This window comes from Corylus avellana, chromosome ca8 (assembly GCF_901000735.1).
Source record: "Corylus avellana chromosome ca8, CavTom2PMs-1.0".
Taxonomy (NCBI): domain Eukaryota; kingdom Viridiplantae; phylum Streptophyta; class Magnoliopsida; order Fagales; family Betulaceae; genus Corylus; species Corylus avellana.
Genome location: NC_081548.1, coordinates 12,875,136 through 12,890,715, shown reverse-complemented (window position 1 = coordinate 12,890,715; position 15,580 = coordinate 12,875,136). Strand labels below are relative to the sequence as shown.

The window sequence follows — 15,580 nt, the reverse complement described above, 5'->3', positions numbered from 1 at the left end:
ATTCTCTTTGAAGGCCCGCCATCTCTTCACTAAGGGAGCAGCACTGTGCGGCTTGAAAAAAGATTGGGGAGGCCTCCTCCTCTACTGCTACCGGCTCAGCTGCCGGTTCATCTTCAACCATTGGCTCGGCCTCACTCTCTTCGTCACCAGCTGCTGGTCCTGGGGGTACCCGGGGCATATGAGAGCAGCTCTTGTTCCAAAGGCGAATGCCAAATATAGGAGTAGTAGTAACTGGCTCGTCTGCTGCGGTGCCCTTGATGCCCTTTTTAAGAAGAATATACGTGATTAGGTGTGGGAAAGGCAACCCCCATGAATAACTGGACTCTGCTCCCCCAATGTGTACTCCATTCCAAAATTTATGTATTTGGTTCCAAATAATGTCGGGAATGGAGTACCAGGCATCCTTGTGGAAGGCATACAAGGTCTGTAGAAATTGATCACACCTCTGAGTTTCGTGTCCTAAGGGGAAGGCATTGCGATGCAGGATGGAGTCCACAAACCAAGGCCTTTTAGGTAGCTTGGATCGGCTACTGGCATTATGGTGGGCATCTGCATATTGCCCTTGGCACATGTCTTCAACGATTTCCGCCACATAGAATCGGGCCAGTTGCTCGGCAAGATGTGCGGCTCCTGGAGGGTGCTCATCATTGCATTGAAGGGCTGCTGCAATGTCGGCCCTTGTCACGTCAATGGCTTAGCCGTGCACCTTGGAAGAGAGAGCGGCCAAATTGTTGCAGTCATAGGAACGGTTGGCATAGAATTCAACTACCAACCTCCGGTTGGCGGTGGAGGTGACCAGTTTGAACAGCTTCTTGAGCCCCCTTCACTTGAACTAGGTGATCGTCCATTGAGTCGCCGCAAGATTTTGGAAGTCTTCACGAAAGGCGAAGCAGGTCTCAAACAACAGCTCCCACTCTTCAAAAGTGGGCGGGGGAGAAATAGCTTGGCCCTCGGACCCCCGGGATGATGAAGCACGGGTTCTTGGCATGTTGAGTTTGATTAGGAACTTTTATCGAATAGTTGGTGTGCACTGCAGATGGCCAACTTTGCAACACAAGGAAAACACTGTTCAAAACCCCCTACAAAACACAAAAATCCAACACAGAGCGACAATGTGGGTGGATAGACACCCACAATGTGCTAAAAATTGAAAAGAAAAATGAAGGTGGGGGGGGGGGGTCGGAGTTGGGTTGTCGATGGGAAGTAATGTGTGAGATGTGATGAGGGTGATGGCCGTGGGGTAGAATGGGGCCGTGCAAGTGCTAGTGTGGTGGTGTGGAAGTGGTTGAAGTGGTGGAAAATGGTGGAGGTGTGTTAGTAGAGGAGGTGGCGGAAGTTGGGTGTTTTGGGGAACTTGTATGACGCCGTAAAGGTGTGAGGAGGAATAGGGGGAAAGTGACCTAAAATAGGTCACATGCCCTGCTGTCCGAGTGCACTCGATCACACACATGGTGCGCTCGATCGCATTCGGGCAAAGGTGTGCGTGTGTGGGTGATGTGCACTCGATCGCACCCAAGGTGCGTTCGATCACACTTACAGAATGTTAAGGCTATCATTCGGTTACTACGCTCGATCGTATACTTGATGCGATCAATCGTAGTAACAGAAAGTAAAAAAAAAAAAAATTGAATGCATAATGTTCAACAATGAAAAAGTAAGACACATGTAAATTAAAGAAATTGATATGATGAAAATCAAGAGAAAAAAATGTACCGCCTTCAATGGCCTCAGTACCACTATTTTGAGTAGATGTGTTCGAGCTCCTGGATTGCTCAAACGCTTCTACTTGAGACTGCAATGTCTCTAGTGTGAAGAGCTGCACTTGAGCTCTACAAACTGTGGCTCAAGTGCCCTTGGTGGTGCAGGAACAGGACCTCTAAGAACTGTAGTTGCTTTCAGCTGTTGGTGAGTCCCTGGGTTAGGCATTGTTTAAGCTGAAAATTCTCCCTGCTTCCTCTCACTTAGCTCCTTTGCCATCTGACCCATTTGCACTTCCAGTCTTTGAATGGCTTGATCAGTCTTTGTATTGAATTGTTTTTGATCAGCCATGAATTACTGTTATGAGGTCACCAGGTTGTGTATCATATTCTTTAGTTAGTTCAACTTTGACTCTTGAGTTGGTTGGCTTCCTTGTTGGGGCCCCTTCCGCTGTCCTTGATTATTACTCGAAGAGAAATTTGAATGGTTGCGCCATCCTGGATTGTAAGTGTTGGAGTATGGATTGTTCTTGTGGGGGTAATTATTTTGTCCCACATAATTCACCTCTTCTTGCTTTACAAATGAATATGAGGGACACGTCTCAGTAGTGTGATCTAGATGGGAACAAATAGCACATACCTGGATTGGTGTGCCCTATTGCAGAGGTGAGATTTTCTGAGCAGTCATGGCCTTGACAATCATGTCCAACTTCTTTTCCATAGCGGCCATCTGATTGGGAGATCCCCCATTGAGGTTTACTTCATACATGCCCTTGCTTTTGACTCCTCTCCTTCCTCTAGAGCAGAATTGCTGGGAATGCTCACTTAATGTTCCAAACAGCTCCATTGCTTCCTCACTACTTTTCTCCATAAGTGTTCCTCCACAAGCTGAATCAACCATCCCTTTGTTAGTATCATCTAAACCTTCATAGAAAATTTGTACCTAATCATCTTGAGGGATGTTGTGATGTGGGCACTTTAGAAGCAAAGAATTAAAGTGATCCCATGCCTCGAAGAACAGATCTCCATCTCATTGTTGGAACATTTGAAGTTCCCTTTTAAGTTGTCTTGTCTTCTGAGCTGGAAAAAACTTCTTCAGAAACTTGGTGGCTAATTCTTCCCAAGTATGGATAGAATCTGCAGGCAAAGAATTATACCACAGTTTAGCATTATCTTTCAAAGAGAAAGGAAAGAGGACTAACCTGAGTCTCTCTAGAGTTAGGCCTTGGACATGCTGCAACTTGGGATCCTCAATAGCTGTGCCTCTGAAGTGAGTCAATGCATTAAGGATTTGAGGAGAAATATAATAGCTGCCTTCCAATTCCAGTTGATATGCTATGCGTGAGGGTTGCTGAAGGTTTGCTGGAATGAATGCCTGCTTCATCAATCTCCGCACCGGTCGTGGATTTGCCACTAATGGTCTTGGCCCAATTGGTTCTCTTGCAAATTTTCCATCTCAATTTCTTCCTCTTCTTCTTTGTCTCTAGATCGTTGTCGAATTGTCCGCTCAATTTCAGCATCGAGTGGAATGACGGTTGACTCTTCAGATCGACGACCTTGCATCAATTGAATTGCTTTTTCAGTCAGGCAGCTTCAGTGTTGCTAGTCCGGATGCTCCCTCGAATTGCGTTCGATCGCAGGTTGGTGCGTTCAATCTCACTGCGCTCGATCGCACTTGGCTGACGTTCGATCGCAATCACAGAATGCTAGTCCGCAACCTAAAAAAATAAAAAAAAAATAAATAAAAACTTAAGAATCAATAGAAAATATTTTTGACAAAAACAAAATTTAAAATTAAAGATTAAAATAACTCAACTAAAGGAAAATAATTTTAAACAAAATTCGCCGCAATCCCCGGCAACAGCGCCAAAAACTTGTTGTTCCACAATTACCCACCTAATTTAATAGGCAAATAACTGGATGTTTTACCCGCAAGTGCACGAGGTCAATATAGTAGTATAGTGTGCAAATACGAGTAAAATAAAACAAGAGATTGGATTTAAATTCATAATGATAAAAAGGTAGGGCTTTGATATCCACCACTAATTATATTTAGCTAATACATCAATATGCCAATGTTTTGATCATGTTATGAATATCTAATGTTTGTCAACCTCAAGGCATTGGTGTCTACTCCTTAAGCTATTGATTTCCCTAAGCAACGAATTAGACATGGGTGTCTACTCTAATTCTTTTATTTCTTAAAGGATTTAGCATAGGTGTCTACTAAGTTGTTCTTTAAGAAAGCACAAAACTGTGGAAATCGACAAATACATGAGGCCTAGGGCATGGGTGTCTACTCCCGGTTCCCCATGTTGATGAACCCAAGAATCCGGTGTGGATATCTTTTGTTACTTATGTTAAACCCAGGACTCGATCATCCAAATTGATTTAACTAACTAGTCCATACTACATGCACATGTTGATCAGGCACACATATATGAGGAATTCATGAAACTAAGTATTAATCAAGTTAGACATCATAACAAGATCATCACAAAGGCGCCAATTGAATATTAACAAAACATAACTAGGGCTTCATTCTAGCCCTACTAAATAAATTAGTTACACATAGAGTTGATGTTAAACATCTTCATAAAATAAAAGAAAAGAAAAGAAAGGAAAAGAATAAACCCGAGCCTTGAACTTGAAGAGCTCCTATTCTTCTCCTTACAAAAGCATCCTAATCTAGAGGCTTAAGGGTCTATTTATAGGCTTTAGAAGTCCTTGACAAACTAGTAAACCTAGGAATTTTGTAGGGTTTCAAAATCAATTACAATTGAGAGTTGGAAAACCCTAATATGGAAAGAATGACAATCTGGCCGCCACTTGATATGTCTCCTGCGTACGGCTGCGATTGATCGCAACCTGTGTGCGCTCGATCGTAGGTCTGCGATTGAGCCTCTCCTGTTATGTGCTAGATCGCTGGTTGCCTGCTTCGTGCTGTGTCTTCTCTGGTACTACACTCGATCGCAGGTAACTTGTGATCGATCGTAGTGCCAGGGGCTCCCATTTTTCCCATCTTCTCTCTTTGAGCCCAAATCTTTCAGATTTACTTCTTTTGTTTCCAAAAGCCTACAAAAGTATGGAAAACACAAAAATGAATTAAAATGACCTAATTAAGTAAAACCAAAGGATTAAAACATGTAAGTTAAGGGATGAAAATATGAATATTTTAGCACTTAACATTGAAATGTGTGAAATTTCCTGACCGGTATGCGTCTAACATTGGTCGATGTGTGAACAAGCTTCCTGGCAGGATATCAGGAATGAAAAGCCACGATTGTCATGTCTTCTTACAGTGCTTACTTCCTGTTGCAATTCGTGGAAAATTAACGCCTGAAATAAAAACAATATTGATTGAGATGGGTAATTTTTTTAAGCAGTTGTGTGCACGAACATTAAAAGTAGATATTTTGAAGAAAATGATGGTTGACATTGTCGTCATTCTATGCAAGATGGAACAAATATTTCCACCAGCATTTTTTGATGTTATGGTCCATCTAGCGATTCATTTACCTTGAGAGGCTGAGCTTGGGGGACCAGTACAAAACCGTTGGATGTATCCAATGGAAAGGACGCTTGGTAAACATAAGAGGAGTGTGCGGAACAAAGCACGACCGGAGGGTTCAATTACTGAGGCTTATTTAGTTGATGAGTGTTTGACGTTTTGCTCCATGTATCTTTGTGGGATTGAGACAAGATGGAACCGTGAAGAGCGAAATGTTGATGGCTGTCTAGAAGAAACGAAACAAGGCCTTGATGGGTTCTCTTAACGAGTTCGACCGTTGGGTGCGGCAAAATATGTGACACTTGATGAGAACATTTTTGCAAGGGCTCGATGGTATGTGCTTAGCCACTGTAATGAAATGGCTTCATACTTGTAGTAAGTGTATAATTGTGGGTTCCTTACGTTATGTTTATTCATGACACTAGATGATTACTAACAACATGCACTTTTAATGCAGTGAAGACTATCAGATGATCAAAAGGGAAGGTGGCTATGACATTGAGAAGAAGCATGAGGCCACATTTGAGCGTTAGTTTCAAGATAATATATATAGTGGTGGGTGTAGCGCAGAAAATGTCCCAGAACAATTATATCATCTTTCACTTGGGCCTGATCGTCAAGTTAGATCGTATAGAGGTTGCATTGTGAATGGGGTAAGGTTCCACTCAAAAGAATGTGCAGAAACTCGTACTACCCAAAACAGTGGAATTGTTTTTAAAGGTCGGTACAACACGTCAAACGATGAGTACTATGGTGAGCTGAAGAACATTTTTGAGTTATGTTACTCGCCAAAATTGGGTGTATCTATTTGAGTGCGATTGGTGAGACACTGTGAGTAATACGCTGAGAATAAGAAAGGAACAAGGTTTTACAATTGTGAATACTTCTCGTAAATGGTATGAGTTGACCAATAGAAACACATACTATAATCCAACAGTGGTAGGGGAAGATAGTGAGAATGATGACCAAATAACCAACAATGAGGTATATTAGGAAACTAAATGTGCTGGGGGTAATATTGCCATTATTGAAAACTCTACTATGTTACGTAGAGATGATTTGACAATACCTATTGATGAATTATATGTGCAACTTGATGCAAGCATGTTCATTAACGATAACCCTTTGATTGAGGAGCATAATACTAACTCCAATAATGAAGAAGAGTTAAGTAGCAACTATGATACAGAATCTGAACACACAGAGAACTCTGAACACAAACAGTCATCCTGAAGCAACAGTGATACAGACTATGAGACAGAATGACCAAGTACGAATTGGATTAACATATTGTATGAAGCTTTGCTATTAATATTTTGTTTTTTGTTTTTTGTTTTTCTTTCTTTAAAAATTGCCCACTTATGTACAATTAACTAAATTAAGTATATGAACAATTTGTTTTGTCCAAACCATTTAACATGCAATATTATGGTTATATGATTGATCCGCATTTGTCTTGTGTTGTTTGTAGATCTATCATAGCAACTAGAATTGGTGATAGGCCAAAGCCAAGGTCGTGGCCGAGTTCGAGGCTAAGGTCGAGGCCTATGTCATGTCGAGGATCTTGACAAGCCGACTCTAGTTGATGCAATTGATGATATGGACATGCTATCAATAGTGCCCCCAACTCAATAGAGGCCCATCATTCCGAAAAGTCGTCTGCTCACATACACTCATTGGGAGTTGCACCCACCTCAAGTTGTAAGTGAATATACGGTCTTTTGCTTATTACTTTGTTGCGTACACTTTGCAAACTACTTCGCTAGATACAACTAACTACGTTTCAATATTTTGATTAATAACTAGCACGTCCATTAGACGGCCAAGGGGTAAGAACAAGAATTTGAGGGTCAATGCTATGATAAATAAGAATGGTCCGATTACTTTGGAATTCGATGATAAGTATCGAGTACCTGTGGGCGAAAATGCTGAGGCATGGTCAAGGATAATTTCTAAGATTGTGTATGATCATTGCGACCTCCATTATGATAGTTGGAGCAAGGTCCCGGATGTAATGCTGAAGAACTTGGAAGAACGTGTGAAGGTATAAATCTCATTTTGTATGTGCATTATGTCGCTACAAATAATGTGACAAACGTTTGACCATTATTTTCGTAATTACTATGTCTCAGGGTAAGTTTGCTTTGGATATGGAGCTAAAGAAGCACAGGGATGCCTTAAAGTATCAATTACGTCTGAGCTATAGGAGACATCACTCCAATTTGCACATAGATCACTACAGGATTTATTTCGAAAATGTGGACGACCGGGATTTGGCAGCGGTGACCAATGCTAAACTTCAAGCGAGGGCCAATGTTCCAAAAAGGTATTTCTCCGGGACAATGGCCTGCTCTATGTGATTCATTCGAAACTGACTTGTGGAAGGTAAATATATCTTATTCAAATAAATAGTCAATTATTATTTCTAAGATTTGTATTCAGCTATAAAAAATGAAATGAATATGTTTGATTGAATTTTTGCAGAAAAAATCTGAGCGAAATAAGAAAAATAGAGCAGAGATGCAAACAAATCATACCGCTGGCACCTCGTCATTCGTCAATGTTATTCACAAAAAGGTTAGAATATATAGTGTTAAGGTTTTATAGTAATGTTCTTCAGTGTAGCAGTTAATTAGGTGTATTATGTGCAAGCAAAGATTACTAAGGCCATACCAAATCTCATAGAAATCTACAAAAGAAACACATGTTAGAAAAAAGAATAGGAAATTTGTAAGTGAGTACACTAAGAGTAAATATGTAAGTGAATGAAATGAGTACTCATGATGAATATGTCTAATGAACTTGCATGACTTATTTAGTTGAGGTTTATATGGCTTGTGCAGAATGAAATGGAATCAATAGCAGCAAACTCCGACAATGTTAATATCAGCCAAGAAGGCATTGTCTTAAAGGTGCTAGGTGGACACCGCTCAGGACATGTTAGAGGAAAGGGTTATGGTGCCATACCTATCCGGTCAAATTCCTCATCAACACACAACCATGATGAATGCTTGACTAAACAGCTAGAAACTGAAAAGAAACTAGCTGAATCACTAGAGAAATGTGAAAAGTTGGAGGAATCACAAGTTGCGATGCAGTGTTAAGTGCTAAAATATTCATATTTTCAGCCCTTAACTTGCATATTTTAATCCTTTGGTTTTAGTTAATTAGGTCATTTTAATTCATTTTTGTGTTTTCCACACTTTTGTAGGCTTTTGGAAGAAAAGGAAGTAAATCTGGAAGATTTGGGCTCAAAGAGAGAAGATGAGAAAAATCGGAGCCCTTGACACTGTGATCGATCACAGGTTCCCTGCGATCAAGCGCAATACCAGAGAAGACAAAGCACAAATTAGGCCATGAGCGCTCGAGCGCACAACAGAAGAGGCTCGATCGCAGACCTGCGATCGATCGCACCCGTGCGCAGGAGGCACCTCAAAGCTGCGGCCATGATGCTAATATCTCCATATTAGGGTTTTCCAACTCCCACTTGTAAAAGGTTTGAAACCCTATGAAATTCCTAGGTTTACTAGTTTGTCAAAAACTTCTAAAGCCTATAAATAGACCCTTAAATCTCTAGAATAAGGAGGCAGGTAAGGAGAAGAATTGGAGCTCTTCAAGTTCAAAGTTTTGGGTTTATTCTTTTCCTTTTTCTTTTATTTATTAAAAATGTTTAACATCAACTCTATGTGTAGCTAATTTATATAGTAGGGCTAGATTGAAGCCCTGGTTATGTTTAGTTAATATTTCAATATTGACGCCTTTGTAATGATCTTGTTGTGCTATTTAACTTGATTAACAGCTGCTTGCATGAATTCCTCATATGTGTGTGCCTAATCAACATATGCATGTGGTATGGACTAGTTAGTTAAATCAATTAGATGGCCGAGTCTTGGGCTTAATAAAAGTAACAAAAGAATCCGCACCGCGGTTCTTGGGTTAATCAACATGGGGAACTGGGCGTATACGGCCATGCCCTAGGCCTCATGTGTTTGTCGATTTTCATAGAGTATATGCTTTCCTAAGGAACAACTTAATATACACCATGTTAAATCCCTTAGAAAAGGAAAGAGTTAGAGTATACGTTATACCTAACTCGTTGCTTAGAAAAATCTATAGCTTAAGGAGTATATGCCATGCCCTTAGGTTGACAAACATTAAATATGCATAACATGATCAAAACATTGGCATATTGACATATTAGCTTAATATAATTAGTGGTGGATATCAAAGCCCTACCTTTACCTTTTTCATTTATCTTTTTATTTCTTTTTCACAATATCAATTTAGTGACAAGTTGATATTTTTAATTAATTCTAAACAAAATCGCAATCCTCGTGGGATGGACCTTGTACTTGCTGCATTATAATATTGTTTTGATCTTGTGCACTTGCGAGTTAAAACGTACTAAATATTATCTATTAATTTAGGTAGTATTTAGCACAACATGCAACAATCACAAGCTGCTATGTAGGAAGCACAAGTTGCTTTGAAGGTTGAAATGAACGAATCAAAAGCATCCCAAGCTGCTCTGCAGACACAAATGGATAGGCTACTAAAACATCTCGGAGGGTAAGAGAATTTTGTTTGTCACTTTTTTTTTTAATTTTTTTAATTTCACACACACATATCAAGCAATTGTTAGAAAGATCATTGATTATGATATGAATTCTATTATTCCTAGGCTTGGAGGGAGCTCTTATGGATCTCAAGCAAGCGAAAGCAACGTCTGAGGGAGCTTTTGTTGTATTTTGTTTAAGACTTTTTTTTAATATTGTAAAGATTCTAACAATTTTGGTTTGTATTAAAGGAGTAAGAACTTCAAATAGTTTTCTATTTAAGAACTTGGAGAGAGCTTTTGTTGTACTTTGTTGAAGAAGTTGTCTTAATATTAGAAAAATTATAACAAATTTGGTTTGTGTTAGAAGGTAAGAACTTCAACTAGTTTTTTGTTTAAACACTTTGAGTTAGTGAACCTCTCTTGACATGTTTATCAAGTTGAGTAAACAATGCAAGAGAGTAATATTGTTATATAACAATATTTCATTTTTAAGTGTATACAGGATGGCACGAGTGGAGGATGTGTGAGGAGTTGTGGCGCTAAAGGACTAAAATAACAATGGGTAAGTTATTTCAATCTCATTGTCATTCACGTGTTGGTGGAAGTTAATTCCATTTACTACTAAAATAGTTCATAACTTATGGTTTCAAGTTAGGAAGCAACTGCACAACATGAAATAATAGAACCTCCCTATGGCAAATCAGAACCTAGATAGTCAAATTTTATTCAGAAAGATCTATAAGTTGTCATCGCATAATACTATTATACTAGATTTGTTTTCTTTCCACGAAAGATATGAGTTTCCATTTCAAGGATTGATACTTGCTGCTTGTTCGTAGTCCAATATTTGATTCCTACCACATGTTTTTTGTTGTTTCTCTTTTTTTTTTTTTTTTTCTTTTACTATTTTTCAAATTTTAGGCTAATGATTTGCCATACTTTGTTTATGTCTTATACTAATTAATATTAAATGCTTGCAAAATTCAAGTTTCGAAGGACATCAAACATGCTAATAAGCAGCCAATCGTACCAAGGGGGCCAACGTTTGTCTTTGTGTCATAGAAATGCTAATGAGTGGCATGATAGAGAGTGCTGGTTACAATATTCATACATAGCAGTAGATGATTTTAACTTTTTTAACATCATGTGTGAATTTGCCATCTTTGATAACTTTGAGGTCGAACATCTTTGTAGGGTGTAAAATGTATGTTGACAAATTTGCCATGGCTATTCGTTTTGCTATGGTTTGTTATGTGTTTATTTTATTTACTTATGGAGTGTCATAATTTATCAATAGATTATGAGCGGCCACCCTGAATGTAGATCTGTCAATTTGAAGATAATGAAAAGTTTGCATCTGGTTATTTTCTCCGGTCAAGCCCTAGACATTCTTGCTCGAGTTCCTTTGTGGAAGGATGGTCTTGATTACAGACACGATACTGGTCATGGAATTGGGTTTTACCAAATGTTCATGAAGGTAATTGATGAATGACAACTTCTGACTTTTTGCTATTCTCAACCCAGTTTAATTTAAGTGCTTGCTTTTTGTTTGTCCCTTTATTGTGTAGGATCTCGTATGATTAGTTTCAGACGTCAAACTCGAAATGTGCTACTACAAGCGTCCATGGCTGTAACAGATTGTTACTGTTATTTTCATTTGTTATCATTTTGTTACTAAAATTACAAAGCATTAAAGACGATACTTAGGACCACTACACGGATTGCCAATCTTATTTTGTTGATTCCATTTGGCAAATCTAGGCAGAGTGGCAGACATAGGTGTTCATGCTTAGAAAGAATATATGTGATAACTACCCTACTTTCCCTTTTAGCAACAATGCAAAAATTGCTCGGGAATCTCAAATTGTCTATTTTAATTTAGTTTAGTTAATTTTAGTTTACTAGGGTTCTTTTTCTTGCTGAGCAACCTGCATCCTGCCTTGCAAGTACTTGTTCTTTGAGTTCTTGACTTGTATTTTGCTAGGGCAAGTTTAGTCCATGAACTTCTGAACTACATACAAGTTTGGTACTAGGTTTGATGTTTAAGAGGGAGCATACTGGTCCAAGATATTTAATGCATTTTTGCCGAAGCCTTAATCTCGGGCAATATTTGAGATCAACCTCTTTGCCATCTCCAATGTCCAACCTGCACAAAGTATATATATCAAGCTTTCGATTGACTCATTGTTTTGAATAACACTAGGGATTCATACTATTTGCATGGGGTAGGAAACTATAAGAAAGCATACTCCATTGATCTGGCAACCGTACTTGTGATGTCTATGTATAGGAGGTATCTGCATTTTAGAAAAACCCTCCTATCTAGGAGATAAAGGTTCATGCTAAGGGCTTGGATCAAAAGCCAGCATGCTAACTAACTAACATTCAATTATTTCCCCAGACATTCCATGCTAACATGTACTGGAGTTCCTTCCTTGTAATTACTCTCCCCTTTCATGCTAATTAGTCGTACCATAGTCTTAACAGCCATTGACTAATTAGTTGCACTGTTCTTCTAACAGCAACTGAATCAATGTGAACATTGGATACATGAAGAAATAATAAAGTGGTTGAGGCTGTGATTACATATGCATGTGGAGTTTTAAGAATATTATACTAAAATCATTTTAAGAATAGTTTCTTTTTATAATGTATATTTGTTTATGTTTATCTTATGCTTGGATATAAATTGAAAACAGAGAATACTGTGAGAGTTGCATGTGTATCATGTTTAGCTATTGTTCTCTCATTCTGATAAGCTATGAAGGACAAAAATAAAATAATCAGCTAAAAAAAAAAAAAAAATGTGCCTACCAATAGAAAAATGGTTGCTGGTCATCATTTGGTTATATATATATAGATTTTTTTTTTTTTTTTTTATCATTAGCGGCTACTCTAGGTCGCTAGTAATGATGGAGAAATAGCGGCAACTATATGTTGCCGCTAATGATAAAGGAATAGCAGCAACTCCATGTGGCCGCTATTGACTTTTTTTTTATTTTATTATTTTTTAATTTTCTTATATCATTAGCGGCGACATTGAAGTCGCCACTAATGACATACAATTAGCGGCAACTTGGCGGTCGCCGATAATGATATACCAATAATGACGACCATAGAACCATTTTGAACCTTTTTCTTTCAGCCAAAAAAAAAAATATTAGCGGCGACCTAGAGTGGCTGCTAATGAATTGTCATTAGCGGCCATCTTGAAAGTCGCCGCTATTTAGCATTACCGTCGAATTACTATCAATCACCAAATAGCGCCCGCATTTCGCCGCTATTTGTAAATAGTGGCAACTTTTTGGTCATTAGCGGCGATTCAAAGTTGCCGCTAATGACCATAATTTTTGTAGTGTTTGCTCATATATTTAGTTTTAATTAAGGGTTTAGATTTGCATAACTTACTTCCAAAGCAGTAATTATATTTGTATATATGTAAATCTCCTGGTCATATGTTTTGTTCATTAATTTGTAGGATGTCTTCGAAGTTAGTGTTCGAGGTTAGTTATGGGGGTAGATTCGATAGGAGTTTTGGTTGTAAGTACGTGAGTGGAGAAGTTACTGTTCATAGTGACAGTTATGATCCTGATAACTTGTCTTTTTTTGAAGTGGAAGATATTTGTAAAGACTATGGGTACAAGGCAGGGGATTTAATGTACATTAGAGAACCTGATAAGACATTAATGGGTGGTTTACATTTAATAACCTCTGATGAAAAAGTATTGTTCATGGTTGGATGCCATAAAGGACAATTTCTTGTGCATTTATATGTTGTGTGTTTTGGGGAGGGTCAAGGTGATGTAGAGGAACATGAAGAAGAAGAAGATGATGAAGAGGAGGGGAGGGTAGATTACAATGACCCCTGGTGGAAAGACAAGGTCAATGATGATGAAGATTTATTTGATCTAGATCTTGACGTAGGTGATACTAGAGCTAGAAGAAGTGGAGCTGGAACCACTGGTGATGGTGATATTGAGAATGAGGGTGATGAGGAAGAAACAGGTGATGTACATGAAGATGATGAAGAAGATGGGAACCATGATGAGGCCCATCCAATTGATGATTCTGTTAGGTCCGAAAGTGGACCTAACAATAAGAAAAAATTTGAAGAATTAGATGATGATGACACAAACTCTGAAATGGGTAGAAGTGACATACTCGAGTCACCACTGAATAATGATGAGGAATGTCAAGTTCCATCTACAAAATCTCCAGAATTTCACCGAATGGACGTAGTTAATCCAGTGCTGCATCTCAAAATGACTTTCCCAGACATACAAACATTTAGAGAGGCTGTTAAAGAGTACAATCTTTTGAGGGGCAAGGAAGTTGGGTTTAAAAAGAATGAAAGAAGAAAGTCTATCGTGGTGTGTAAGGATGACAAATGTGAGTACCGAGTATATGCAAAGCAGGTTCGTGATGAACAAACATTTCAGATAAGATCTATGCAGCCTAAACATGTGTGTGGTAGGCAATACAAGAACTCCAACGTGAACTCAACTTGGATAGCCAACAAGTTGATTGAGAAGTTCCAAATTCAGCCCAATATGCCATTGAACGTCAAACAACATGAAGTGAAGGAAAAGTGGAAAGTGGATGTAACTCCAAGTATGATGTACAGGGCTAGGGTCAAGGCATGTCAAAAAATATACGGGAAGCTTGAAGATCAATACAGTCATTTGTGGGATTATTGCGAGACATTGAAAATGACTAATAAGGGAAGCTGTGTGAGGATGAAGGTTGACAGACCAAACCCTAATGTGCTTCTAAAATTCGGAATACTGTATTTTTCTCCTCTTGCTGCGATGAAGAAGGGGTTCCTAAAAGGGTTGTAGGCATGTTATAGAGGTGGATGGATGCTTCTTGAAAGGGTCATTCAAGGGTCAACTATTAGCTGCAGTTGGAAGGGATGGGAATAACAATATGTATCTAATTGCATTTCCTGTTGTTGAAGCTGAGACCAAAGACCCTTGGACATGGCTTTCGGAAACCCTTGTGTCTGATCTTGGAGTACATGAGTGGGGCTGCAAACCAACATTCATTCTGATAGACAAAAAGTAAGTTATGTTACATTTAATTTTTTGTGAAAATATTTATGTAACACTTAAATAAAATTCAATTATTTATAATTTAATTTTTTTCATGCATTATGACTTTCTTCTGCAGGGTCTCATGCCAGTTTTAGAGGTTGTGCTTCCAATGGCGAATCATAGAATCTATGTTAGGCATCTATATTCAATGATTTATAACTTAATTTTTTTTCATGGATTATGAATTTCTTCTGCAGGGTCTCATGCTAGCTTTAGAGGTTGTGCTTCCAATGGCGGATCATAAAATCTGTGTTAGGCATCTGTATGCCAACTTCAGTGTCTTAGGGGGCATAAAGGATTGGCCTTGAAGGAGAAATTGTTGGTTACTTCAACTGCATACATTGAACATAAGTTTACAGCTCATATGGAAGAATTGAAGAAACTTAGCAAGGATGCCTACGAGTACTTGAATAAGATTGACCCCAATGGGTGGTCTCAGGCTTGGTTTAATGAATATCCAAGGTGTGACTTGCTGGTAAACAATATATGTGAGTGTTTCAACTCATACATCCTCAAGGCTCGTGACAAGCCTATTTTGACATTGTTGGAGATGATAAGGAAAAAGTTATTAAGGAGATACCAGGCTAAGTGAGAAGGGATTGAGAAGTTGACAGGCAGTTGTGCCCCAGAATTGTGCAAAAGATGGAGGCAATTGGGTTACAGCAGGCAATGGACTGCATTGCAACCAATGCTAGGGATGGAATGTTTGAGGTTACTGCTC

At 38.7% G+C, this 15,580-nt stretch overlaps 1 protein-coding gene across 1 annotated transcript; it reads left to right on the top strand.

The window, feature by feature from the left end:
* The first annotated feature begins 13,245 nt into the window (after nucleotides 1-13,245).
* On the top strand, nucleotides 13,246-14,604 carry LOC132190900 (uncharacterized). Its single transcript, XM_059605923.1, has one exon. It carries the CDS (start codon nucleotides 13,246-13,248, stop codon nucleotides 14,602-14,604), a length of 1,359 nt encoding a protein of 452 aa, XP_059461906.1.
* Nucleotides 14,605-15,580: the final 976 nt, after the last annotated feature.